The following is a 27,190-nucleotide window of genomic DNA, read 5'->3' on the forward strand; positions in this document are numbered from 1 at the left end:
AGGCGAGTTTCCTGCCTTTCATGATGATGTTGGCGATGCATTCAACTCCCGGGGAAAATGCACGAGCTGGTATTCTGAGGACCACCCATTGGATCGGCTGGGCCTTCTCGGAAGGTCCTTGGGCCAGCGCTCCCACTCTTCCCTTCTGTGTGAAATGGACGTACAGATCGACCGGCACGCCTGGGTTCCACCTGGCGAATGTGCCAGTAGACATCTGACGTTCGATGAAGTCGAGGGAGCTTGCTGCTTGTGGTGTCAGCTCCTTGGGTTCCCAGGGGTGCTTTCCTTTCAGGAGGTCATATAAGGGGTCCATGACCTCGGGAGGGATCAGGATGATGTTGCGGAGCCACTGCAGAGATCACTGCATGTCATGGAGTGTCTTGATGTCTCGGCAGACCTTCACCTTGGGTGGGGTCACGTAGGAGTTTGTGATCCCCACTCCCAGGAAGGTCACGCAAGGTCCTCTTTTGATCTTTGCGCTCGCAATCTCAAAACCGTGTGCTTGGAGAGTTTCCATTATTGTGGACACTCAGTGATCTACTTGGCTGGCTGATGGTGCAGTGATGAGGACGTCATCCATGTACTGAATAATGGTTGCTGCAGGGTGGGAATGTCGGACTGGCATCAGAGCTCTGTCCACGGTGATTTGGCATACCGTAGGGCTGTCCACAAAACCCTGTGGTAGCATGCGCCATTGGAAACGGAGGCTGGGTCGCTCGCTGTTTGGGAACACAACAGAAAAGGCAAACTGTTCTTTGTCTTTGGGGTGCAGAGGTATCGAAAAAACCAGTCTTTGATGTCCAGCACTGCGCATGGCTGGCCTTTGGGGATGGCTGAGTTCATGGGCAGCAGTGTCTGGACAGGACCCATAGGTTTGGTTGTCTTATTCACTTCTCTCAGGTCATGGATGAGGCGATAACTTTCTCCAGACCTTTTGGGGTTCACGAACACGGGGGTGTTCCATGGGCTGGTGGAGGGTTCTACGTGACTCTTTTGCAGCTCACGGTCGACCAGTTCCAGCAAGGCTGCCATTCGAGGCTTTGACAGGGGCCACTGCTCAACTTATACAGGGTCTGACGATTTTTAAGTCAGTTTGATCGGCAGTGGTGGGTGCACGGCAGTGGCCCTCAGGATAAATTTGTGATCGTGACTCTTAACATGGCAAGGACATCTCTTCTTATCAAGGGTGGTGAATTTTGCAAAATGTAGGGGTAGATTGCCACTGTCTGTTCTGGTCCCTTTTCTGTGTGGAGTGTTATAGCCACCAACTGGGTGTTTCTCCACGCCTGGGTTTGCCCTCCCACTCCGTTCACTGGGGGTACTTCTTTAAATTGCCAATGCCGGGGCCAGTATGCTTGGGGAAGTATAGAACAATCGGACCCCGTGTCTCCCCAAAACTGGAGCCCTATGACATGGGGGTCCCGGCTGCCATAAAGGCGGCATGTTCCCCAAATCATCAGGGGCTCCTTCCCGATTTTCATGGCCAGGGCCACCCAGGCGTCCCACTCTGGGGTGACCCCTGCTGGCCCTGTGGTATAGGCGCGGCTTGCGGCAGTGGTGGACACGAGGGCACCGCTGGTGATGTTTTGAAACTTTGTCATTGTGTCGCTGTGGGGGGTGCAAAACCGGCTGTCCCCTGTGGGGGCATGGGGTATGAGGGTTCCCTGCCCCACTGGGAGTTGGCATAGATGGGCCGCCTTGCATTCACAGTTGGAGGAGGCTGGGTGCGGCCCGCACGCCCCCTCCCTTTCCCGTTTCCCTGAGGCTGGGACCTGCAGTCTTTGACGAGGTGCCCTTTCTTCCCACAGCCCCAGCAGAGCCCTCTCGCACGGGCTTGGAGCGGGGGCACTGCAGAGGATGGCTGTGCTGGCTGGGGACAGCTCACTGCGATGTGGCCTGCCTGGCCACATTTGAAACATGCCATTGCACTGGTTAGGGTGGGAACAGCTGCTTGGATGGGTGTCAGGTGCTCCTCTTTTACTACATGTTTGATCATGTCAGCCAGGCTGGCTCCGGCCGGCAAGGAATGCAAAATGTCCTTGGTAACAGAATTGCACTGCTGCCGCAGGCAATCAGCTACTACTGGGCCCCTTGCCTCTGCAGGCAGGGTAGACAAATCCACTGCTGCCTGCAGGTGATCCACAAACTGTGTGAAGCTTTCACTCTCTGCCTGTTTTATGGTGGACCATGGAGAGGGCCTGGCCACCACGCGAGACGCAGCTCGAATGGCCTCCCGGGCAGCCTGGGTGGTGGCCCTAACTTCCTCAGCTCGCATGTTCGCAGCTTGTTGCTGAGGGGTAATCATGTCATCATGTTTTCCCATTACTTGGATAAACTGGAGCCGTGCAGGGGCTGCCCTGCTCCAGAAGCCTGGGCTAGTAAGTTTGTGCAATTATCCTTCCATTCTTGTTTGAAAACAATCATTCCCGCTCCATCAAATATCATGCGACCTATTTGTTTAATATCAAAAGGGAGTGAATCATAGTTGCCAAAAAGGCCATCCACGAGAGTGGAAACCATGGCTGAATTCATGCCTTTCTCTGAGATCGCGTTTAAAATTGTCTGTACATCTTTGGGGTTTACCGGCGTATATGTTCTTTGCTGGTTACCCTCCGGTCCGGTAACCCTTACCGGGAAGGCTTTCACTGCAGCCGGCGGTGCCCATTTGGTGCAAGCTATTTTTATCTTTCCCCAGTCAGTGAACTGGGCCGGCTCGCATTGTAAACCCCTTTCAGAGTGGCTTAGGGTTTTATTAGGTTTCTCTCTAAACCGTGTTAGCTCCGCTCTTTCTGTTTCTGAGCCCCAATCAGTGTCCGACAGCTCTCCCGAACTGCTGCTGCTGGTGGTGTCCGACTGAGAGTCAGAAGCTGAATGCCAGTGCAATTCTGGGCTCCCGTGCCGTTTTGTGCGGCTCCGGCCCCGCCCCTCCCTTCGGGGGTGGTGCCGCTCCCACCCCTTGGGCTTGCCCTGCCTCCCGTGGGGGGAGGTCTCTCCCTTAAATGGAAGCAGCACTGAGCGCGGCTCCCGATTTGGCATGCGTTCTCTGCCGCTCTCCTGTGCATACGCGTTAGCGAAAGCCTGCCGCTCCGGGCTGGGTGCGCGCTGTCTGCCGCTCTCCCGTGCATACGCGCCCGTGGAGAGCCGCAGCGCCGCTTTGAGCATGCACTCTCTCCCTTCCAGCCGCGCGTACGCGTCAGCAGGAGTCCGCGGCTCCTGTCCGAGCGTGCGCTCTTCTCCCTCTTCCCCGTCTTTTTCCCGCTCATGCGCATCAGCAGACACCCACCACTCCGGGCTCTCCCCGCCGAGGGTATCCAGGCCCTGCCCCTCCCTTCGGCCAGCGCCATTTTCAAACACGCATGGCGGGTGTGCTACCCGCGTCTCCTCCTGCACCATGTTTTGGCGTCTCTGGCTTCACCCGCCAGTTCCTCCCAAAAATCCCGCGCACGCTGCCGCGCCTCAGGCACCGAAACGCTGGCTGGCGTCGAAGAGACGGATGGGGAACTTCTGGATTTTCAGGAAGGTTCCGCGGGCGAGGGGGGACCTGACGAGTTCGGCGGGGGGGCCCGGGGGTTTTCTGACGGCACCGGGGGGTTTGGGCTCGGGATCAGGGAGCGGGGAAACGCGTCTGGCTCCTGTGGATCCCCACCCTCGGACGAATCGCGTTCAGACGCTGTTTGCATTGTGGCTCCTATCCCCAGCTTGGGGGTAGCTAGCAAACACACGCGTGCGGCGCTCCAGAACTCCTGTTCCTCAAGTGCCTTGCATAGGGTTTGCTCGACCTTTCCCCACGCTTTGAGACTTTTGCCGCTGCCCGAGGATTTCGTATCCTCGGCTAGCGCGACCATGCATCTCCCCCCCACCTCCGAATGTAATATTTCTACTGGGCGTTCAATCACCCCAATCTCTAATAATCTTGCAATAGCAAGGTGAAAATACCTGAGCTTGCACTTAATTCCCCACTGTTTATGAATCAAATTTACGACCTTCGCCATGGCGTCCATTGGCTGGTTCGACGGCGTCCCGTCCGCTAGGGTCAGGTTCTCTTTCCCGCCCTAGCCGCTGCTTCTGTCCAGGCGAAAACCCCGATTCCCGAGGGATTTTTCTTCCTGGGTTTCGGCACGAAGGAGGAGAGCTGTTCTCAAAACAAACTTGGCACTTCTTTCCCTGCTTTGCTCTCAGAGCCAGCGTTAAAAGCACAGAACTCAATATACAGCACAAACAGAACAGATGGTTGGGGATACCAGCATCATAAAGTCACCCTAGGACAGCACTTGGAGTGTATTTTCTTAAAATTAAAGCTTAAACCTCTACTTTATGTATACGTGGCTTAATATATTCTAATTTCTCTAAAGGCTTTAATTCAGCGCCTGTACTTTTCTCTCTCTGTTGAGAATCCATGGAAACATGGGCTCCAACATTTGTCTACACTACTGTAGAGTTAGTAGGCAACTGTACAAGACTGATTTTTGGTAAGATTTTGAGAATTCTTCATAACTTTATTTCTCACATTTGTTTTTTGGATGATAAAGGTTTCTTTGATGGTTTTGTTTATTATCTGTTGTACACCCTGAAGTATATAAGGTACTACTACTAATACTACTATTAAAATAACTAATATATATGTAAACTTATTTTACAACATTCTTTTAATTAAGGTCTAAAGTTCTATCTTTCAAACAAATTGTCTAACTATGACTCATTGTCTTCTTTGATTAGAGTTGTTTTTGTATGTTTTGTATGAGAGTAGCTTTTGTATGTTTTTGTGGATGGATTTGGAATGGTTAGATAGGTTTATATAGCACAATTCTTTAAATTCTTTACAAGTATGTTTAGGTGCTAGTAAAACAAATTTAATCGCTGCTTTATTTTGTAGGGTGGTATGTGTAATACTGCTGACATTTGTCAGCATATTACTGATTGTAATGGATGTGGTATGAGTTGGTAATTGTTGTGGATATTGGTCAGCTCTGGAAAGATTACTTCAACAGTGAATAATTATAATAAAAACTTGAGTTTCTATATGCAAAGTAATGGGGAGTATATTGAGGAACTGCTTTCTTGCTAATTACTAGCTGAAAACGTAAGGCAGAAATCTATTGTTAGAGAACTAAGAATTTCAAATTCTTGGGGTTTGGATATTGTTTGGGGAAGTTATTTGGTTTAAATGTCTTAGTTACTCACGGGATTGTTCTCATTAGTAACTTTGGTTTATTATTAAGCTGCTTTTTGGTTAAAGGGTCAGAATGTATAGGTATTGGTCAATCTTTTACTGGCATACCCCTTTTTTTAAGTGTAAATAGGTAATTGTAAAATCCTGACTTGCTAAGGGTAATAATCTTCTTTTGGCTCTGATTATAAATTGTGATTGCAATAAACTGTTTATAATAACTACAACTTATAATAAATAACTATATGATGTATATTATAATACATTAACTCTGAATATAATAAATTTCTTTTTCATATTTGTACAAGTTGTTTTGGGGACCTATAAGAAAGCATCATTGTTAAACTTTTCTATTATCTTGCTTAACATATTTTTCTACTTGCTAAGGCCTTACTCTACTCAGCACAAAAAGGACAGTCTTATTGTTCTATGTCCTCATTCCTGTATCTTTTTAAATTTAGGCCTACATCTGCACTGCTATGAAAGCTTTCTGCTTTTTCTATTTCCCACACCAAGGAAGCATTAGGTGGAACACGACTTATTATTCACAGATGTGGGGAGTTCACACCACACTGATCTCTGGCATTTGTACTGAGCCCTGTAGCTACAAAACCACCAGGGCCCCTCACTCACCCATCTGCAGGGGCTGCACCTTGGGGGGTTTATTTCTTCTGTATGCTGCAGAAGAAATAAAAGGGCTGCAAGTGGACAAGGGGGAAATGGGAATCTTTGGGGAAAAACCTCAGCACCAGGGGGATGCTGAGGAAGCAGGGAAGGTCTCAAGCTTTTGAGCAGAGACTCCTCACCAGCTCTGTGTTCCTGTCCTGTCCTGCTGGACACTGAGCACAGGGGCTGCAGTGGGGTGTCACAAAGGGCTCCTCTGTGACACAGCCCGTCCCCAGTGTGACACAGCCCCTGTCCCCACTGTGACACAGCCCCTGTCCCCAGTGTGACACAGCCCCTGTCCCCACTGTGACACAGCCCCTGTCCCCAGCACAGCTCCCAGCGATTGTTTACATGGAACCTCCCCAGTGACCACTGCCCGGGCAGGGATGCTCTGGGTGTCCCTGAGGGGCATGGGGACAGCGCACTGCTGGGCACACGGGTGCTCCCAAAGGACCTCCAGGCCCCCTTTGCCCTCCTGTCCACTTGGGATGTCCCTGGTGCCCTCCAGCACGCCCCAGAGCCCTGTGCTCACACACCCCCATGTGCCCCAGGATGTCCCTGTCAGTGCCCCGCAGAGCCCCGACAACACGACCCGGGTGAGATTTGCTCAAGCCTAACAGAAATCCCCGGGGTTGGCACCTCAGCTCTTCTCTGGCTCACACCGTCAGAAGAGCTGGTGCAGAAAAGAGGACAAAGGAAATGGAACTTCTTCCACTGAGTTTGCCCTTTCTGGATCTGGCAGCTCCCAGCAAGGGAGACTTCCCTCTCGCTGGTTTTCACTCATTTCTGCTCTGGGACCATGATGGTGAACACCCTCTTACAACCACAGCCCCTTGTCCACTCTGAATGCTCCACTGCTTCCAGCACTGCTCCACTGGGACCCTTCCTGAGGCCTTCAGGGCACCCCAAGTCCCTCTGCAGAAGCAGCCCTGGACTGGGGGTTCCCCCTGGGCTCTGCAGTTCCAGTGGTGCTGGTCCCAGTAGCCCGAGCAGCTCTGCCTTGTGCTCTGATGGTGCTGAACAGAAAGTCTGTGCTCAATCTGAAAAACCTCGTCAAGTTTGGTGTCATTTTAAAGTGTGCTAACCATGGAGTTTCTTTGTGTTTCCTGGATTTCTGGGTAGACCTTGTCAGGAAAATCCACAAATGCCAGAGGTTTATATTCAAAAAGGAGACAGAGGAGTCCTTGAACTTTATTCGAATAAAGGGAGAGAGCCCACCAGGGCACAAGTCCGTGGGGTTTTTCATTCTCCAGCTTTCAGAGGACGCAGCCTCCTTTTATCCTAAACTGCCAGCAGCATGTTGCCCTCTTCCTTTTTCCATTGTCTGGAGGAAGGTACAGCCTTCCTGAGCCACCCACCACAAATTCCTCCTTGAACCTGTCCTTTTACCCCAAAGTTCAGCTGTCCAGGCTGGTGCAGACCCTTGTCTGCTTCTGTCTGGGCTCTTCAACTGAACCTGCTGCCCGAAGTCAGTGGAGACATTAAGGTTCCAAAGACCTCAACACCCATAACCTTCACCCGTCAAATTATTTTCTAAAGACACTGATGTAAAGACATTAGCACACATCTTTCCTCTCATTCCTGTGTGGCTGCTGGGGGAGTTCCTGGGGCACTTCCTGGGAAAATCTGCAGGAGGGTTCCCAGATGGGTCCTAGACAGCTCCCGGGTGGGTTCCTGATGCCGAAGGGGCAGCAGAGACAAAAAAAGCTGGTTCCAAAGGAGCTTCACTGCTCCTTGTGGAAAACAAAGCTCACTCTTCAGAATTTTTAAAAGTTTAGTAACAGGGTAAAAGAAGGGCAGTATTTCCAGTGCTGGGGGGCTTTTGACAAACGGCCAAAGAGCAACAAAAAAACCTCAAAATCATGTTCTATATATACAGTACCATAGCTGGGCTTACATGCATATCTGTTAGCTTATACATCATTTAAACAGTCCCCAGAGCTTTGGATGTTGCAGGGGCTCTTCATGTTCAGGTTTCCCATCCTGACTCACCGGTGTGACATCCTGAGATCAAGTGAATCAATTTGATTCCTTCCCGTGATTTCATCCTTGGTGTTTCACACTTTTCTGATCAGAGGAGTTAACGAGCTCTCCCCCAGTCTCCTCCGGTGCTCTGTCTTGTGTCACTGTTATCCCTTGGGCAGGGCAGGCAGTGCATGGCCTTACACTCTTCTTCCTACTCACACAAAAGCCTTTGCACAGCTTCTGTTTTGCTAAGGTCTAGAGTACAATCTGCTCATCACACCGTTATTTCTATAAGCAATACACAGACATTATATTTATTACACTACTATTTCTATGAGCAATACAGTTCCTACTAAAACTGATAGATTATATTATATTAACAATCAGTTCAAAAGAGTTACAATTTGTACCATATTTAAATACTTACGATCAATAATAACATGCAAAAGCTAATACATAAATGCAGAACCCAATGTTATTTTTATAAAATAATGTCGTTTTTAAAAGGTGGAAGTGGGGAGTGCTGGGCTCTGCGGGTCTGCCCAGCAGCTGTGCAGTCGCAGCCAGAGGAATTTCTATTTCTTTTCCTCTCTGACACCTCCTTCCTATTTCTCTACGTCACATTTCCTGTTCACTGTGACAAATGAAGCACACGCCTCTGAAAAATTCTAAGCATTTTAATAAAGCATAAGGGATAAAACAGAAAGCAAAAGACACAGGTGCCTGCAAAGCCAGTACACATCCACTGCTTCAGTGTGCAGTCTTTTATACCATTGCAGATGTATTATTTCCTCAAGTGACTGAGCAGATTTAGTTTGAGCTGGTTGACCACAATCTTAATTCAGATTTTCTGCAACCTTGCACACTTCAAGAGTTGAACACGTTGGAGGTCTAGGGTGGTCTTCAGATGCCACTTTAAGGGGTTTTGCTATTTCTCCTTTTATGCTTTTTTGCATTCCATTTATACTATTTGGAAATATATACTGCAATAATAATTATATCTTAAAATACATCCTTTGCAAGCGCACTTACATCTTGTGAAAGCCTTGCTCCCCCTTTAAAACAGCTCACAACAATTTACAAATATTATCCTACTTCAAAGCAGTGTGGAACTTACCATATTTATTCACAGGAAAATACTAATTTATAATTAAAGGAAATAAATTACAGTGAAATCCAGCTACTACATGACTGTTTATAACATTCAATTAAAAACATGTTCAATAAAATCCATAGGCTGTGCTGCTGTGGTCTCATGTGCACCTCACTGGGGTAGAGGCGTCTCTCCCTCCTGCCACTGCAGCCCACGGCCAGGGGCCCTTCCCACTGCAATGGTTCTGGGATTCTGTCAGGGACTCACTTTCCTTTTCTTCTTCCCTCTGCTTGGAGCTGGCAATGGGCTGGAAAATGTCCAGCAAACCAACCTTTGCTGTCTGCTTTGTCAGCCTACACAGCTTCAGGACCTTGTCACCTGCCCCTTGGGCACAGCTCCCCTGGGCAGCAGGGCAGAACTGGCACCCTGGGAGCCTTGGGAATTCCCCTCTGGGATCCACGGCACACGCTGGGATGATCTGGAATTTCAGTTTCATGACACAGCACCCCACGTCCCTCCCAAGAGCCCTGAGTTCACTCAAACCCATCATCCCCCACATTCCCTGGAAGTTCAGCCCATGTCCCCACCCATGTCCGTGTGCCCTGATGTCCCCACCCATGCCCGTATCCCCACCATGCCCCTAGTCTTGGCCCTCCATGTCCCCACCCGTGTCCATGTCACCCTCATGTCTCCATCCATGTCCATGTCACCATCCATGGCCACGTCCCCTTGAGCTCCTTTTATATCCAGGTGCCCCCAGGGGCCCAGGAAGATGTGGAGACCACCAGCCAGCTGTCTTCCCACCATGAATCACCAGGACCATGGATCTCCAAGGCTCTGCCCAACAGGGCTCACTGGGGATCATCCAATGGGCTCCTCCAATGGGGGATGGAGTTGGAGCAGCGGACAAAGCTCTTCCCGCACACAGGGCACTTGTAGGGCTTCACTTCCTGCTGCCTCCATTGCTCTTGGGTCACGGCACAGCTCTGGGACAAGCTCTTCCCACACTCAGGACACTGTTAGGGCCTCTCTCCGCTGTGCATCTGCCGGTGGACAAGCAGCTTGGAGTGCTGGATGAAGCTCTTCCCACATTCTGAGCACGTGTAGGGGCATTCCCCAGTGTGCACTGTCTGCTGCATGATCAGGCCAGAGCTGTCACAGAAGCTCTTCCTGCACTGCCCACACACACAGGGTCATTTCCCAGTGTGGATCATCTGGTGGCATTTGAGGTGGAAGCTCTTTCTGAAGCCTTTCCCACATTCTCCACATTTATAGGGCCGTTCCCCAGTGTGGATCCTTTGGTGGACAATCAGGTTGGAGCTTTCAGTGAAGCTCTTCCCACATTCCCCACACTCATAGGGCCGTTCCCCAGTGTGGATCCTCTTGTGGGAGTTCAGGCTGGACCTGTCAGCAAAGCTCTTCCCACACTCCCCACACTCATAGGGCCGTTCCCCAGTGTGGACTCTCAGGTGGATCATCAGGCCAGAGGTGTCTCTGAAGCGCTTCCCACATTTCCCACACTCACAGCGCCGTTCCCCAGTGTGGATCTTCTGGTGCCGGACCAGGCTGGACTTTGCACAGAAACTCTTCCCACATTCCAAGCACTGGTGCAGCTTCTTGCCATTGTGAAGCTGTTCATGTACCACCAGCTCAGACCTCTGGCCACATCTCTGGCTGCCTTCCTGGCACAGGGTGGGTCCTTCCTCCTCGGAGCACCCTGGCATGGGTTTGGAGCCCCTCCTCGGGCAGGATCTCCGCGGCTTTTCCTCCCTGTTGCATTCCTGTGCCATGGGGCTGCTCAAAACAGCCTCTTCCACGAGGTTCTGCTGAGGGGATTTGTCCTCCCTGGGCTCCTTGTCTGGGGGAGGAAGGACAAGGACAGGATGGGATTTGCCTCCGTGCCAGAGGCAAGGCCAAGGAGATCCCCCCAGTGCATCCCCGGCAGGACGGCGTCGGCAGCGGGGTTGTCCTGCAGCCGGGGCCAGGCTGGGCTGGGAGATGGAGCCAGGAGAGAGGGGCAAAGGGGCACTGACTTCCTCCTCACCTGCCTGGGGATCCGGAGGAATCCTCCTCTTCCTCACAGCCTTCTCCTCTACCCAGCCAAAGTCTGGCAATGGGAATTCCTGGTGTGGGAAAGACATTCTGTGAGTGCATTGGCTTTGAAGGTCCTGCTGTCCATCTCCAGAAGTTACCGTCTGTCTGGTGTCCATAAAATCCTCCAAATCAAGAAGGAGTCCAAAAACACTGTCCCAGGGCTTCCCTGTTCCCAGTGTCCTTACTCTGGGGTTATGGGTGTCCCTCTTCTCAGAGCTGCTGGGAGGCCCGTGGGTCCTGGGGATCCCCCCTCTCCCGCCTCCTGCTTCGGCTCGCTCAGGGGGTTTTGGGGCTGCCAGGGCTCATCCTGCCCTGATTCTGACTCGGCTCCCAGCTGTCCCAGGGTCCCCTTCCTCAGCATTCCCCCACTCCAGCCACTCAGCGCTTCTTCCCCCACTCCCCGACAACACTTTCACGCTCGGGGGGCTCGGACCCCCCTCATCTCCAGCCTCCACCACCCCTCCAGGCTGCCGGAGCTGCCCCAGCTCTGCCATCGCCCCGCTCCCCACTCCGGGCCTCCCGCCCTTCATCCCCGCCTCTCCCGGGATCCCCAAAACCAACGTCCCGCCCCGCCGGCACCGCGCGATCGCTGCGTGGGACCCCAAAATCCCCCCAGGGGCAACTACGGCTCAGCTCTGCACTCCTGCAAGATCTGAAAATATCCCCATCTCCTCCCCCAAAAAACCTCCCAGGAACATGCAAAGATATTTGCGGCGCGATTCTGGAATCTCTTAGCTCACAACTCCATTCCAAAAAAAAACCCCAAACCTCTCGGGGACCCCCGGACAGATTTGGGGTGAGCTCCCTCTCCCTGGTCACCGGCAATGCTGCGGGGGCCGGAGGTGCGGTGGGCTCTGCGCGCCCCTGGTCGAACTCCGTCGCTCTTTTCCTGTTCCGGCTCCTCCTCCTCCTTTCTCCCTCCTCTTCCTCCTCCTCCTCCTCCTCCACCACCAGCACGACCCCCCTTCCCCCGATTTCCCCGGACCGCGGCCGCTGCAGCACCGGCGTTTGGGTGGGGAGACCCCGCTAGGGATGGGTAGGGGGTTTGGGGACAGTGTGCATCCTTATTATCATTTATTAAAACGCTTAACAGTTTAAGAGGAGTGGGCTTCGTTTCTCTCATTGAACAAGAAGTGTGTGGTAGAGAAATAGGAAAGCGGTGTCAGAGAGAAAAAGCAATGGGAAACACCTCTGGCTTGCAGCTGCCCCCGCAGCGCCCAGCGCTCCCCACTCCCACCCCCCTGTGCCACCCCTGGCAGCCAGGCACCCCCGGGAGCGGAGTTTGGGCTCGGGGGGCAGGGGGACGGCACGGCCGGGTCTGCCCTGGGGGGAGCCCCGAGCCCCCCGCCCATCCCCGGGGGCTCCCGGGGGCTCCCCCCTACCCAACAGCGGCGCTGCGGCGGCCGCGGGGCAGAGCGGGCGGGAAAGGGGGGCCCGGGCTGGGGGCGGAGGAGGGGCGGGAGGAAGAGGAGGGAGAGACGAAGGGGAGGAGCAGCAACACGAGGAGCACCGCGAGGAGGGGCAGCAGGAGAGGGTCGGTGTTCCACGGCGAGCCCGCTGAGGCCGCAGCTCCGCTGGGCGCGACCGCATCGCATTGCCCGGCAGCCCGCAGGTGACGGGGAGGGGAAGCTCGCCCCAAATCTATCCCGGGATCCCCGGTACGGTTGGGGGGTTTTGGCTTTTTATTTTTGGGGGGGTGTGGGGTGTGGGAGGGGAAGGAATGTGGGGTTTGGAACTCGCAGATTGCAGCGTGGAGTGTTTGTGGAGGGGTGGTGGAGGCTGGAGATGAGGGGGGTCCGGGCCCCCCGAGCGTGAAAGTGTTGTCGGGGAGTGGGGGAAGAAGCGCTGAGTGGCTGGAGTGGGGGAATGCTGAGGAAGGGGACCCTGGGACAGCTGGGAGCCGAGTCAGAATCAGGGCAGGATGAGGCCTGGCAGCCCCAAAACCCCCTGAGCGAGCCGAAGCAGGAGGCGGGAGAGGGGGGATCCCCAGGACCCACGGGCCTCCCAGCAGCTCTGAGAAGAGGGACCCCCATAACCCCAGAGTAAGGACACTGGAAACAGGGAAGCCCTGGGAGAGTGTTTTTGGACTCCTTGATTTTTGGAGGATTTTATGGACACCAGACACACCGTGACTTTTGGAGATGATTTGGACAGCAGGACCTTCAAAGCCAATGCACTCACAGAATGTCTTTCCCACACCAGGAATTCCCATTGCCAGACTTTGGCTGGATGGAGGAAGAGAAGGCTGTGAGGACGAGGAAGTTGTCCCGGGAACCCCAGGCAGGTGAGGAGGAAGTCAGTGCCCCTTTGCCCCTCTCTCCTGCTCCATCTCCCAGCCCAGCCTGGCCCCGGCTGCAGGACAACCCCGCTGCCGACGCCGTCCTGCCGGGGATGCACTGGGGGGATCTCCTTGGCCTTGCCTCTGGCACGGAGGCAAATCCCATCCTGTCCTTGTCCTCCCTCCCCCAGACAAGGAGGCCAGGGAGGACAAATCTCCTCAGCAGAACCTCGTGGAAGAGGCTGTTTTGAGCGGCTCCATGGCACAGGAATGCAACGGGGAGGAAAAGCCGTGGAGATCCTGCCCGAGGAGGGGCTCCAAACCCATGCCAGGGTGCTCCGAGGAGGAAGGACCCACCCTGTGCCAGGAAGGCAGCCAGAGATGTGGCCAGAGGTCTGAGCTGGTGGTGCATGAACAGCTTCACAATGGCAAGAAGCTGCACCAGTGCTCGGAATGTGGGAGGAGTTTCTGTGCAAACCGCAGCCTGCTCCGGCACCAGAAGATCCACACTGGGGAACGGCGCTGTGAGTGTGGGAAATGTGGGAAGCGCTTCAGAGACACCTCTGACCTGATGATCCACCAGAGAGTCCACACTGGGGAACGGCCCTATGAGTGTGGGGAGTGTGGGAAGAGCTTCACTACGAGCTCCAGACTGATTGTCCACCAGAGGATCCACACTGGGGAACGGCCCTATGAGTGTGGGGAGTGTGGGAAGAGCTTTGCTGACAGCTCCAGCCTGATCTCCCACAAGAGGATCCACACTGGGGAACGGCCCTATGAGTGTGGGGAGTGTGGGAAGTGCTTCACTATGAGCTCCAACCTGATTGTCCACCAGAGGATCCACACTGGGGAACGGCCCTATGAGTGTGGGGAATGTGGGAAGAGCTTCACTAAGAACTCCACTTTATACAAGCACAGGAGGATCCACACTGTTGAACGGCCCTAGAAATGTGGAGAATGTGGGAAAGGCTTCATGAAGAGCTCCACCTCAAACACGACCAGATGCTGTGCACTGGAATCTGACCCTGTGTGTGTGGGGAGAGCAGGAACAGCTTCTGTGACAGCTCTGGCCTGATCATGCAGCAGACAGTGCACACTGGGGAATGCCCCTACACGTGCTCAGAATGTGGGAAGAGCTTCATCCAGCACTCCAAGCTGCTTGTCCACCGGCAGATGCACAGCGGAGAGAGGCCCTAACAGTGTCCTGAGTGTGGGAAGAGCTTGTCCCAGAGGTGTGGCGTGACCCATGAGCAATGGAGGCAGCAGGAAGGGAAGCCCTACAAGTGCCCCGCGTGCGGGAAGAGCTTTGTGCGCTGCTCCAACTCCATCCCCCATTGGAGAAGCCCATTGGATGATCCCCAGTGAGCCCCATTGGGCAGAGCCTTGGGGATCCACGGTCCTGGTGATCCATGGTGGGAAGACAGCTGGCTGGTGGTCTCCACATCTTCCTGGGCCCCTGGGGGCACCTGGGCGCAGCAGGACAAAAATCTATTGGGATGTAGACCAGCGTCAGGAATTCATTAGCGACAGTGAATTTTTTTACTTTTGACCTCAAGAAATCCCACATTTTGCATCCTATTGTTTCTTCTCTAAGCATCAAGGAATACTGGGATGTCTTAAGAGTCTTTTCCAACCTAAATCATTCCATGATTCTAATTCTTTCTGACCCTTCCACAGGCGTCTTCCAGAGCCAAATGGTGACTGAGTGGGACAAAAAATGAAGATTTTGGAGACAATGGAGTGGAAACTCCTCTAAGAAGGGTTCTTTCCAGCCACCCAAGCACATGGATACTCAGCCAGCATGGACACATAAATCCTTTTATTGTGGCCTTGATTTTCTTTCGTTGTTCATTGTTCATTGTTCATTGTTCGTTGTTCATTGTTCTTCATCCTTTCACCCAACACTGGGGTAAAAATAAAAACCTTGATCTAAGACACAGTTGGAGATATTGTGGGTCATTGCTGGGGACATTGTAGGACATGGATGGGGACATGGTGGGCAGGGGGCCTGGGACATGGACATGGGTGGGGACATGGCTGTGGATGGGGATATTGGGCATGGGGGGTCACAGACACAGATGGTGACATGGGCATGTATGGCCATGCATGAGGACATGAGGGACGTGGCCATGGATGGTGTCAAGTGGCCTAGGGGACAAGTCTGTGGGTGTCCATGTCCATGCCATGAGGTTTGCCATGACCAAGGACAACACATCCCCACCACCACCACGATACTGTCCCCTTCATGCTACCGTTAATTCCCTGCTCTTCCTCCAGACACCTTGCAGAGTGTCCCCATGTCCTGGTGGCCCGTGTCCCTCAGGCCAGTCCCACCAGTGGCTCCAGCAGCAGCCAGATCCCGTCCTCGGCACGCAGGATCAGCTCGGGCTTGCGGCGCGGGGGTGGCCTCGCTGCGTCCCTCCGCAGCACAAACCGGGCCAGGGTCAGTGCCACTACCACCTTCATCTCAGCCATGGCAAAGCTCTGCCCGATGCAGTTCCTGCCACCACGGCCCCACTGTCACTGTCACCCCCCTGTGAACCCAGCCAGGGACAGGGGTGGCACTTGGGGACACTCCTGTCCCCTCCGCAGCGCGTACCTGGGCTCAGCAGAGAAGGGGATGAAGGATGATGGGGACCGTCCCTTGCTGTTCTCTGGGCTGAACCTCAGGGGGTTGAACACCTGGGGGGACACCGACACCGTCATGCCGAGGGGACACAGCTGTCACCACCATGGTGACAGGGACACCTCGTAGCCTGGCCCTACCTTGGGCTTGGGCCAGAGGTCTGGGTTGTGGTGGGTCCCATAGATGCTCATCAGGCAGATGACCCCTGGTGGGATGGGAATGGCCACTTTAGGGACAGCAGATGAGGGTGGGTGGTGACACAGGGGACACCCTGGCCATGCCATACCCTTGGGGATGACACGGCCATCACGCAGGGGGATGTCCTCGGTGCAGTGCCGGACACAGCAGTGACAGGAGGGTGCAGCCGAAGGCTCTCCTTGATGCACATGGTGGTGAAGGGCAGCTGGGACAGTCCTCCCTGGGGACAAGCAGGGGTGGCACCATGTCCCAGAGCCACATGGCCAGGGGTGGCCCTGGGGACATTTCACCATTCAATGTCTGCAGTGTCCTTGCCAGCCAGGAGCTGCTGGACCTCCTGGCAGCACCTCTCCTGGTGCTCAGGGTGGCTGGCCAGGTTGTAGAAGAGCCATGCCAGGCCACTGGCCGTGGTGTCGTGGCCTGTGGGGACATTGGGAGAGTGAGGGGACACTGGAGTGGCTCCCCTGCAGTGGCACCTGGGAGCTCGTGCTCACCCTCAAACATGAAGGTGTCAGCCTCAGCTGCTATGTCCTCATCTGACAGGGTGTGGCCGTTCTCGTCCTGTGGGGATGAGATGAGCCCCGGGCCACCTGGGGCCACCAGTCTATGGCCAAATCCCACTCATGGCCACCACTCTACCCCCATGGCCACCACCCTACAGGCACCACCATCCCACTGGCCACCAGCTCTATGGCCAATGCTGCCCACGGCCACCACTGTTCTCCTGTGGCCACCAGTCTATGCCCAACCTCCCTGTGGCTACCAGCACCCCACTGGCCACTGGTCTATGACCAACCCTTCCATGGCCACCACCACCCTCTTGACCACTATCTCCCCATGGCTACCTTTCCATGGCCACCACCACCCTCTGGACCACCTTTATGCCCCCATGGCCACCACCCCATGGCCACCACCACCCTCTTGACCACCATCCCCCCATGGCCACCACCACCCTCTTGGACCTCCCTCAGGCCTTCATGGCCACCATCCCAGCCCCACCTTGGTGAGCAGCAGGAGGTCGATGAAGTCCATGCTGTGTCCCTGGTGGCCATCCAGCCAGGCCTGGTGGCCCAGGGAGGCGAGTGCGCGGTGTCGGCGCTGCACCACGTCGGCGGTGAAGGCTTGGACAGTGGCACAGGCGCGGGCGAAGCGCCGGCTGTCAGAGGAGAGGCTGTAGAGCCACCACGGGTGGAGGAGTGGCCGGAGCTGGTGCCGGACCACCAACGAGCTCAGCTCCAGGATGGCCTGGAGGTACTCGCTGGGCTGCCTGCAGGAAATGGGGACAGCGGGGGACACCGTGGCCACCAGCATGGCCAACATTGGGGCCATTTGGGCCACTAGAATGACCAATGGGGACAATTGCAGGGCCAAGATGTCCCAATGGGGGCAATGCTGAGACCAGGAAGGCCAACAGGGATGATGGCAGGGCCATTAGGGCCAGCAGAATGACCAATGGGGACACTTGCAGGGTGGCCAGGGGGCAATGGTGAGACCAGGATGGCCAACAGGGACGATGGCGGGGCCATTGGGGCCATCAGAATGACCAGTGGGGACAATTGCAGGGTGGCCAGGGGGCAATGGTAGGACCAGGATGGCCAACAGGGATGACGGCGGGGCCACCATGGCCCACAGGATGGCCAGTGGGGGCCATGGTGGGGCCTATACGGTCACCGTGATGGTCAGAAGGGACCATGGTGAGGCCACCAAAGCCACCAGGATGGTCAGTGGGGACAGGTGACACTTGCTCCTGGCAGTGGCTCTCGTGGCTGAAGATGCACTTCTGGAGCGTGTCCAGGGTGAGGAGGCTCAGGGGCTGCAGCACCTCCAACTCCACCGACTCCCCGCCAGCTGCTGCTGCTGCTGCCTCGCACTTGGCCTGTGGGGACGGACTGGGTCAGGGAGGGAACAGGGAGGGGGTCAGGGACAAAGGATGGGGGCAGGGGGTGAATTTGGGGGTGGGACAGGGGTGGGAGAGGGGGCAGAGTTGGGTTTGGGGTGTGGGACAGTACAGGATTTGGGATACAGGACGGGACTCGGGGTGCAGCAGTGGGTGCAGGACAGAATTTTGGGTGCGGGACTCAGGATTTGGGGTGCAGGTCATGATTTGGGGTGCAGGTCAGGATTTGGGGTTGAGGTGGGGGACTCGTGCCCATCTCGGATCTCTCACGAGCAGCACGCGGGTGCTCTGGTTGAAGATTCCCAGGTAATTCCGGAGCACGTCCCCGTGGAAGGCGGGCGTCAGGAGCCGCCGGTGCCGCGCCCAGCGCTGCCCGCCGCTCAGCAGCAGCCCCTCCCCTGGCGAGGGGACACCGGGGTCTGCCAAGGGCACCCAGGGGGGCTGACCCTGTCCCTGTGACACATCCAGATCCACCGGGGGTGCCCGAGGGTTCTGTTCCCATAACCTGCTGTCTCCTCCCCTGTGACACCTGGATCCACTGAGGGCACCCAGGGGGTCTGACCCTGTCCCCCACCTCTCTTGTCCTCTGTGACACACCCGAATCCATCCTGGGGGCACCCAGGGGTGATGTCCCCATCCTCCACTGCCCCTGTGACACATCCAGATCCATCTGTGGGGCCACCCAGGAGTGCTGTGACACCCAGCTCCATTTGCAGGGCACCCAGGGGTGCTGTCCCCACCCTAGCCCCCTGCACTCACCCAGCCAGGCCTTGAGGAAGCCGTAGAAAATTTTGTCCTTGGGGGCCACAAAAGCTGCAGGGTACAAGGACGGGGTGGGTAGGGATTCACTGGGGTGGCATCGGGTCCCCTGGGTGGGGACACTGGGGATGAGGCCACCCTGTCTGCACCCATTGACCCTCAGGTGGGGACCCTGGGGTGGGGACCATCTCTCAGCACCCATGGCCACTAAGGATGGGGGTTGGGGGAAAACCAGAGCTGGACATGGTGACACCTTTGGGTGGCCTTGGGGAACCCCATGGACAGGTTGGTGGCCACTATAGGGTGGCATTTGGCCTGGCCATGGTGACACCGCTGGGATTGGGTTGGTGGCCACTGCCTGGGCCCTGCCAGGTCTCTGTGCCAGCTGTGGTGACACTCATGGCTGGCCCTGGGGATCCATCTGGTGTCCCATGTCCTACCTGAGGCTCTGAGGAGTGGTCGGAGGGTGCTGGGGTGGAAGAGGCGCAGGACGGGCAGCCAGGGAAGCCCCCACCAGAGGCAGCCATGACGGTACCGGGCCACCAAGGCGTCCACCTGCTGGAGGCCTTGCTCCGTGCTCTGGCCCTGGGGACAGCAGGGGACAGCTGTGTCACTGGGGGCACAGGTAGGCTTGGGAGATGTGTGTGTCCTCAGAACACTGCCAGCCTTGGGGACATGTGTGTTTGTCCCCACTGTCCCCTGGCAGGTGCCACCACCTTCTCCTCGCTGTCCCCCCCAATTGCCACCACCCCATTCCTTCTGTCCCCTTGTAGGTGCCACTACCCTGTTCCTGCGGTCCCCTTGCAGGTGCTGCCACCCCATCCTCACTGTCCCCCCCGAAGGGGCCATCCCCTCTGTCCCTTGACAGGTGCCACCACCCTGTCCCTCCATCCCTCTGCTGGCACCTCCACCTCGTCCTCACTGTCCTCCCAAGTGCCACCATCCCATTCTTTCTGTCCCCTCGCAGGTGCCACCACCCTGTCCCTGCTGTCCCTTTGCTGGTGCCATATAGATATATGATCAAGGGCGAGGGCTGTTCTGTTGGAAACTTTTTCAAGTACTGCTTGGAGTCTGATGATCTGATTCAACATATAAATCGGGGTATGGTGTCCCCAGGACCCATCTTGAGCCCAGGTGACCGGCCCGTAAGTTTCAATTATTTCTTCTGGGGTCCATACTTTACTTTTCCACTTTTGGGTCCCCCCTATCTCAACTATGCTTCTCTTTTTCCGGTTAGTCTTTCTCAGGTCGTCATATACTGGAACTCCCCAATTTGATCCTGATTTCTTTATGAGTAAGAAGAAGGCAGGTTTAATAATTCCTATGGTGCAACTCCCAGCCCAGTCCCCTGGCAGTTTGGTGTAAGCTGTATTTCTGTAGATCCAAAAGAATTGTTCAGGAGCCTCCCCAAAGGTACCGCTTGTTTCTGGTGGACATTCCCAATATTTGGACACTTCTCTTTACTCCCCAAAAGGGATTTATCTCTTTATCAGCACGTTCATGCAGCCCATACCCCTCATGACAGATGCACCCTTTCTCTTTCTTCTCAAAGGACCAGTAACGACTGGGTTCTTGGGAAATGTACTTAGGGCCTAAAGTTTTTGTTATTAAATATCTTTTACAAGCTGTTTTTCCTACTGAGGTCTTACACTCTTCCTCTGCCCTCAGGATGCATTCTTCTCCAATTATTTTTGACTTCAGGTCCCACTGTTCTTTCCTTCTTGCCCGATCCCTGGCCCCCCACCCCTGTGCTCTGGGCAGGTTTACGGCCCCCTCCCAGGACTGCACCAACACAACACTTACGGCACATCTGGTGCGACCCAGGGGACCGGGCTCCTCGTGGACCCTGGTGCCAGCAGTGCCTGGGGACACCCTGTAAGCTTACACCACCCCCTCTACACCTAGGCTCTTTGCACTCTGCAAGGGCCTGGGCCGCTAAGCCCTGAGAGAGGGGCCTCCCCCTTTTTCTGTGTGTCACTCACTCTCTAGTTACCTCCACACACCTGGTGGGCGCCCCTCTTTATCCCCCTTGGAGGCACCTCAAGTACTCCTTATTTCCTCTCACTTCCCCCCATTCCCAGCCAGCCCCCTCAGGAGCCCAGAACCGCGGTAGTAAGGGGTCCACAGCCGCTTTGGGGTCTGAGCTGCCGGCCCCCGTCTCACTCACACCTCACTCGCCTCCTACTCCCACCACCGGTCTCACTCACCAGTCCAGTCTCAGGTTTAACCCCCTGAGGTCAGGGTGGTAAAATGTCTCTGCCCTTTCAGGAGTCACGAGCAGGATGCAAAGAAAAACACGGAGTCTTCAGGTTTTTAGTTTTTCAAGGTCTTGCTCTTTGTTTATTAGGTCTTATCTCTCAAGCTCTTCTCGTGCCCTGCGGAGCTCCGTGCAGCAGCAGGATCACACATGGACTCCTCCTGCCTGGGAGGGTCTTGACCTCTTATACTACATATTGCCTTTCCATTATTTACAGTCAATCACCAATACCCAACACCTATGCTTAGACAGGTCATATCTGCTTTGACCCTATCCAAACGTGCCACCTTCACAGCAGAAATGTCGGACAAGAAGAAGAGGAAGAAGGACAGGACCACATCCCAAATCCTCCATTTTTTCTTCTCAAGCCCACACATCCAAAATACATTCACCCCCAGGGATAAACTAACTGCTATCTACTTCACACCCTGGTGACTTTTAATTCTTCCTGCAATGTAGGTAGTCTCTCCCATGGACTGAAGTCAAAGATCATGTCCCTCTGGGCTCTGTGCCAAGGTCTACAACCTCCCTGTACAGATCCCAGAACCCCTGTACATGTTCCAACCCCCCCTGCCTGGGTCGCAGACCCCTTTGACAGGGTCCCTGACCCTCCAGGGAGACCAGAGGGATGCCCTGGACTCCCAACAGTCCGGTGCTCCTGCGTGTCGCCGCTCTCCAGCCGTCCCTTTGTCCAGGTGTATCCAGCTGTGCCTGGAGGCCCGGTAGGGTGGGTGCCTGTCCCATCCTCAGTCCTCTTTGGGTGTGGCTGATCCCGGATGAGGCCTCAGCTGAAATGAACGAGGGCTGGAGGGCAGCTCCTCTGAACCCCTTCATTAAGGGTCAGCTCGAGCGGGGGCCCCAGGGGTCGCGTGCACTGCCGCCGCTCCCGGTGGTGACACGGAGGAGGAGGAGGGGTTCAGCTTTGTCTGCCGGCAGAGCTGGGACTTCTGTCCTCATGGGAGTGCACAGGAAGGCACTTTGCCTGCTCCAGGTCCAGGGTCTTTCCTCTAGTGTTGCTCCTTTGAACATAAGGTGGGGCTATAAAGATTACAAACTGGAACTGAGGGATAGTCCTATTCCTTCCTCAGCAAAAACTGTGATCTAATTTCTCTAAATACATGTTGGCTCATCTTCCTAGGGCTTTCTTCCTTTTAATGGTGCTAAATGTCTCTTAATTTGCATGAAGGCTTGGATGTCACTTCCATCTTCATGGTCACAGGTGCCATCTTTGGGAACAGCAGAGGCAATACAAGGAGTTGAACAAACAGGAGGGAACACGAGAACAAGATGACCAGCAATTAACTGGTCACCAACCCCATCACCCTGGAAATGTAGGAACTTATACTTGGAACTCGTTTTCTACATCCCACACTGGCCAAGTCTGGTCACAGGAAGCAGGTCTGCTCTCTCTCTGCTGGGATGAGAGGCCACCTCACCCCACTGGAGCAGGGGACCAGCTGTACCCCGTGTCCCCAGCATGCCAAGCCTGGTCACAGAAGGCCAGGGCTACCCACTGGGGTCTCAGACATGGTCTGCCTGCTGCTGGCATGGGAGACCTTCCCTCCTCTACCCTGGAGGCCGGGTCTGCTCACCAAAATGATCAGAGTAGTGGTATTTTACCAACAGCTGGGACACCAGGAGGGGGTCATCCCACACTGTTGAGAGTGCACCAGGCTTGACAGGGTCTGCTTTCCCTGCTAGTTCTGCCAAGGCCCTGCCCTTGGCTGTGGTTTCATTGGATAGTGGGTAGGGACTGTGGGAATCTCATTCAGTCATTGATTCATTCATTCACGCCACTAATTAGATGATGAGGCATTTGGCAATTTATTGAACATATATTTTCATCTATGTTCTTTTTCTGGGCTAAGTATAGGTGTCCCATCCACCTTGGTCCAAATCAGTAGAATTTAGTCTCAAACGTGGGTGAAATGCAACACTACATGCTTGGAAGAAATCTGTCGTTCCCACTGTCCTTATGTACCATCCAGCTTTTAACTTGTCTTCTTTGTTTATAATTTGCATAAACAATAATGACTCTACACATCTTAGCCAGCCTTGCCTAATATGAACTGTATCAACTGAGGTAAAGAGCGCTCTGGAGGCCAGGGCTGGGGCAGTTTCCCCCTGCCTTGTTTTGGAGAGACCTATGAGCTCATTGTTTCCATAGAGCTACTTTGCCAGCACTCCATTGGGAAAGCCCACAAACTTGATACCTCCTACATTGCTGATGTTGTGAATTTGTGAAAATGTTGGTATTATCCTCGCTGTAGTGGGTTGACCTTGTCTGGGTGCCAAGTGCTCACTCAGTCACTCCATCACTCCCTTTCCCAATGGGACAGGGCAGAGAATAAGATGGAGCACAACCAGCAGGATAAGATAAATCAATTTTATTACTTTAAAGAAATTCGTAAAAGAAAGAAATAAGCGGAGATTTGTGCGCACAACAGCTAAAGAGAAAAAGAAGTCTGTCTCTACTTCCCATCAGCAGCCATGTTCAGATACTTCCTGGGAAGCAGGCCTTCAGCACGTTGTAAGAGTTCTTCCAGACAGCAAACACTGAAAACTCACAAATATCCCCCTTTGTCCTCTGTCCCTTAGCTTATATATCTGAGCTGATGTCATATGGTATGTGTTATAAATGCCAGGACAATTTATTTCCAAATTCAATAATTTGGTTTATTAAAAATTCAAATCACAAAATTTGGATCGGAATCAAATCACAGAATTTTAGGCAACAAAACCTCTACAAACAGCGATACCTACTTGACAGAGTTTTTCTAGGGAAAATAGCCAAGGGTGACCTCTGAGACACAGAGCCTGGCAGTCTGCTGTCTCTAGCTGGGTACACAAATTTGCCCGCTTAGGGACTCAGTTTAAATATGCTTTATTTCCTCTTTGGCAATATTCTCCCCATAGTTTCTGTTAAGCACCAGCAATTAAGAGTGTTTTCATTAGGCCCTGAAAGAGTCCCTCGCTCTGTATTCAAGCGCTAATTTCCAGATTCAGTCCTTGCTTTGAGGTGATTAACGGCCGTAGCAGCGTGGATGGCTTTGCCGCACGTTGTCAGGGTGTAGGTTGGCGATGTTAATTGTCTTCTCAGGAATCTCTTCTGACAGCGTTTTTGCCTTGTATTTTTCACCTTCTATTTCTGGACCGGGAAAATCAGGAGAGGTGCTCAACGGGGATCTGTGAGGCATGCGGGTGGAGCACGTACACATCTATCATACATTTATACAGTATGTTACAGTTTCCAGTTTATAATTATCCATAAAACATGAATTAAATAACCCTATTTTTCACAAACTTAACAAGGAGAAAAAAAAGGGGGTTTGGAGAATTTGATTAAGTTCTGTGAGGCAGATCAGGCAGACCTCGCGACTGGCAGTGTTCACAGTTTGACTCACAGCATTTGTTGTTGTCTTACAAACAGAATGTTGGCCCGTTCTAGGCGTGTTTGAACAAATGAGACCAGCTTGTTTAGCAGGCATGGTCTAAAGGTGAGAGCTAAAAGCAGCATTGCCAGTGGACCTATCAGGGTGGGAATTAGAGTGGTGAGCCATGGCGATTGATTGAACCAGGACTCGAACTAGCTCTGTTGGGCTTCTTTGTCTCTCTTTTTCTGGGCTAGTCTGTCTCGGAGTTCTATCCTGGAGTCTCTAGCGACTCCTGTATGATCGGCATAAAAACAACATTCTTCTTTTAAGGCGGCACACAAGCTTCTTTGTTGCATGAACAGGAGGTCTAATTCCCGCCTGTTCTGCAGGACGACTTCTGAAAGCAAGGAAACTGATTTCTCTAGAAAGGAGATGGATTTCTCGATCCTCTGCAAGTCCTTGTCGATGGTCATTTGTAATTGAGAAAGTCCTTGGTGTCGGGTCACGAGGGCTGAGACACCTGTGGCTGTGCCGGCTGCTCCCAGTCCGAGCAGCATCACGATGGTTACACCTGTTATTATTTCTCGTTTGTGGAGCCGGCCAGGTTCCTCGAAAAGTTGGTACACCTCCTCGTTTGAGTAGTACAGGACCCTAGGAACAATCAGAACTTGAACACAGAAATCGTCAGAGTCATTGAATTTGGCAAGGGACACACAAGGGCTCACCCTAGACTGCTGACAAACCTACATTTTGGATGCAGATGGGATCACTTACTTATTGATCTTCTTGTCAGGTTTGACAACTTCGGTGCAAACATTTTTTTTCTGCTTGGCTAAGGTGGCATTGCCAAAGCATTTTCCCTGACTTGTGACTTGACTCAGGGTGATTCCTCTGCGGGGAGTGTCCCACCTGCACTGGTGGGGGACATCAGCTGTGGAATAATGGGATGTTTAGAGCAACTCTTTCATAGAAAGGAGGTTTAACATTGTAACAGAGCCAGCATGAATCGGTTAGGTTTGCGTTGGATTCATTCAGAGATGAAAAGGTAGCTTCTAGCATGCGGAAAATGGGGTTCGGGTCAGACACAGCTAAGCGGTCTATCTGAAAGACATCTGCATAGCCAGTTGGGGTATTGGTGACTTTTGTGGGCAAAGATTTGGGGCAGGTTGTGTTTTTCTTTTTTAGTGAGTCTCTAATAACTTCATTGGGTCCAACCGCTCGGGGCACTGGCGGCTGGAGCCTGATAATTTGTACATTCACCCACTCTTTTGGTGACTGGAGGACTACTGTCTGCGTCTTGCTTGTGGCCCAGCTAGGGTGATCTGGCTGCAAAACGGTCATGTTATAATCAGTGCATGTCCGACGTACAGGGTCTCTATAAGGGTTTCGATAGAACCCTGTCCTGAAGAAGGGTTTGTTACAGCCGGTGGGTGCCTAGGTGAACTGTAAGAATTTATCAGGTTCTTGTGGGTCCCACCCATATCCTGATGGTCTGGCATCTGTAACAATGGTTTCACAGCCTCAGTAGCTACAGTACTCTCACCCTGGGTAGTTGCAGTACCTTTTCCCTGGGTTGGAGGCTGGGCACCAGTAGGCCATGTACATGTGCATGAGGTGTGGGGCGTGGCAGTCTATTTTTGGTCGCTCTGGGAACAGATCAGTGATGTGAAACACAAAGGATGGGGTGCCCGGGGTGGTGATTTCTTTGAGCACCTTGTCACTTGAAAGGTGTTTCATGACCCACCTGAATGGTTGGTGGGGGTAATAGTCTGGGCTGGCTTGCATTCTGGCAACAAGCCTTAATAGCAAAATCATGCAAAAGCACTGTTGTTGTCTGGGTCTCACTGGTGCGTGACTCTTGGGTGCTCTCGGTTCGTCCTTTTCTTCTGGAACTGGAGTGCACACTTTACGGGGGCATCTCACAGGCATGTCTTGTAAACAGAAACTCACAATTTTCATTAGTCTCATTTTGAAGATCAGGCTTGATTGACTTAAGTGGACACCACCTGATTTTTCTTTCCTTTTTGACAGCTGTGTACCCTCTCCCCGTGAGTACTAACCTCTAGCCCTGTTCTTATTTACCTAGCTCATTTTTGATTACAACTTGCGGGCTCTCTTCTAATGCTCGGGTGGCTTAATGCTTTTGAGCGGGGCTGTTTGTTTTATCTCCCCTGGGGAATTGGTTCAGTGCTAGCAGGGCAGTTGCCAGCAGCCGTGCCTGGTCTTTTGAGGGAATGGCATTGGCGAAACCCTCTGACTTCGCCAGTACCTCTATTCTGGTTTTGAGGGTTTGGTTGGCTTGCTCTACCATGGCTTGACTTGTAGGGTTGTATGGAATGCCCTGCACTAAAGTGATGCCCCACTTTGAGGCAAATTCTTGCAGAGGTTTGGAGGTAAAATTTGAGCTATTGTCAGTTTTAATTTGCTTGGGGATACCAAGCCATGCCATGGCGGTTAGCCAGTGCTGAATCGTGGCCTTAGAGTTAGTTTTGGAGTGCTGTGTGGCTACAATCACTCCGCTGTAAGTGTCCACTGTCACTGCCAACCATGCTTGAGGCTTCAGCAGTTGACATAAAGTGAAGTCCGACTGCCAGATTTCTGAGGCCTTGAGACCTCTTGGGTTGACCCCACTGGTCTACAGGGGTGACTTCTGGCAATGAGGGCAGGTGGTCACTACATGTTTCGTGTCTGCTGTCGAGATCCTGCACCTCTTTGCCAGAGCTTTGGCTCCGATGTGGAGCGACTCGTGCAGTTGGCGAGCTTCCTGCAATGTCCACACTCCCTTCGCTGCGGCGTCCGCTTTGTCGTTGCTGGTC

General features: G+C 53.6%; 3 protein-coding genes and 1 long non-coding RNA gene across 5 annotated transcripts; 2 read left to right on the plus strand and 2 right to left on the minus strand.

Moving 5' to 3' along the window:
• Positions 1–6,928: 6,928 nt before the first annotated feature.
• On the minus strand, positions 6,929–11,884 carry LOC134562111 (zinc finger protein 586-like). The gene is made up of 3 exons (XM_063419567.1): positions 11,754–11,884; positions 10,936–11,014; positions 6,929–10,749 (listed from the first exon to the last, which is right to left on the minus strand). Exon 3 carries the CDS (start codon positions 10,679–10,681, stop codon positions 10,085–10,087), a length of 597 nt encoding a protein of 198 aa, XP_063275637.1. The 5' UTR covers positions 10,682–10,749; positions 10,936–11,014; positions 11,754–11,884; the 3' UTR covers positions 6,929–10,084.
• A 578-nt stretch (positions 11,885–12,462) lies between these two features.
• LOC134562132 (uncharacterized) lies at positions 12,463–15,192 on the plus strand. 2 transcript variants are annotated; one of them, XR_010083086.1, is made up of 3 exons: positions 12,463–12,597; positions 13,188–13,269; positions 14,941–15,192. It is a non-coding gene; the product is annotated as an uncharacterized LOC134562132 (long non-coding RNA). The 2 variants fall into 2 exon arrangements; XR_010083085.1 differs by having other exon boundaries at positions 12,493–12,643.
• Positions 13,282–14,944, plus strand: LOC134562098 (zinc finger protein 397-like). Its single transcript, XM_063419555.1, has one exon. It carries the CDS (start codon positions 13,523–13,525, stop codon positions 14,207–14,209), a length of 687 nt encoding a protein of 228 aa, XP_063275625.1. The 5' UTR covers positions 13,282–13,522; the 3' UTR covers positions 14,210–14,944.
• Positions 15,193–15,256: 64 nt separating the features above from the next.
• Positions 15,257–26,111, minus strand: LOC134562222 (cytochrome P450 4F3-like). Its single transcript, XM_063419644.1, is given in 15 exon segments — positions 15,257–15,763; positions 15,863–15,945; positions 16,030–16,094; positions 16,176–16,229; positions 16,232–16,320; positions 16,378–16,507; positions 16,582–16,648; positions 17,087–17,350; positions 17,829–17,963; positions 18,255–18,382; positions 18,744–18,797; positions 19,184–19,328; positions 24,060–24,148; positions 24,895–25,025; positions 25,918–26,111. Coding segments are annotated over 15 exon segments (1,809 nt in total). The 3' UTR covers positions 15,257–15,582.
• Between the last annotated feature and the right edge of the window lie 1,079 nt (positions 26,112–27,190).

Source organism: Prinia subflava, chromosome 26 (assembly GCF_021018805.1).
Source record: "Prinia subflava isolate CZ2003 ecotype Zambia chromosome 26, Cam_Psub_1.2, whole genome shotgun sequence".
NCBI classification, from domain to species: Eukaryota; Metazoa; Chordata; class Aves; order Passeriformes; family Cisticolidae; genus Prinia; species Prinia subflava.

Coding starts and splice junctions, on each gene's coding strand:
- LOC134562111 (XM_063419567.1), bottom strand. CDS start 10,681: ATGGCACAGGAATGCAACAGGGAGGAAAAGCCGCGGAGATCCTGCCCG.
- LOC134562098 (XM_063419555.1), top strand. CDS start 13,523: ATGGCACAGGAATGCAACGGGGAGGAAAAGCCGTGGAGATCCTGCCCG.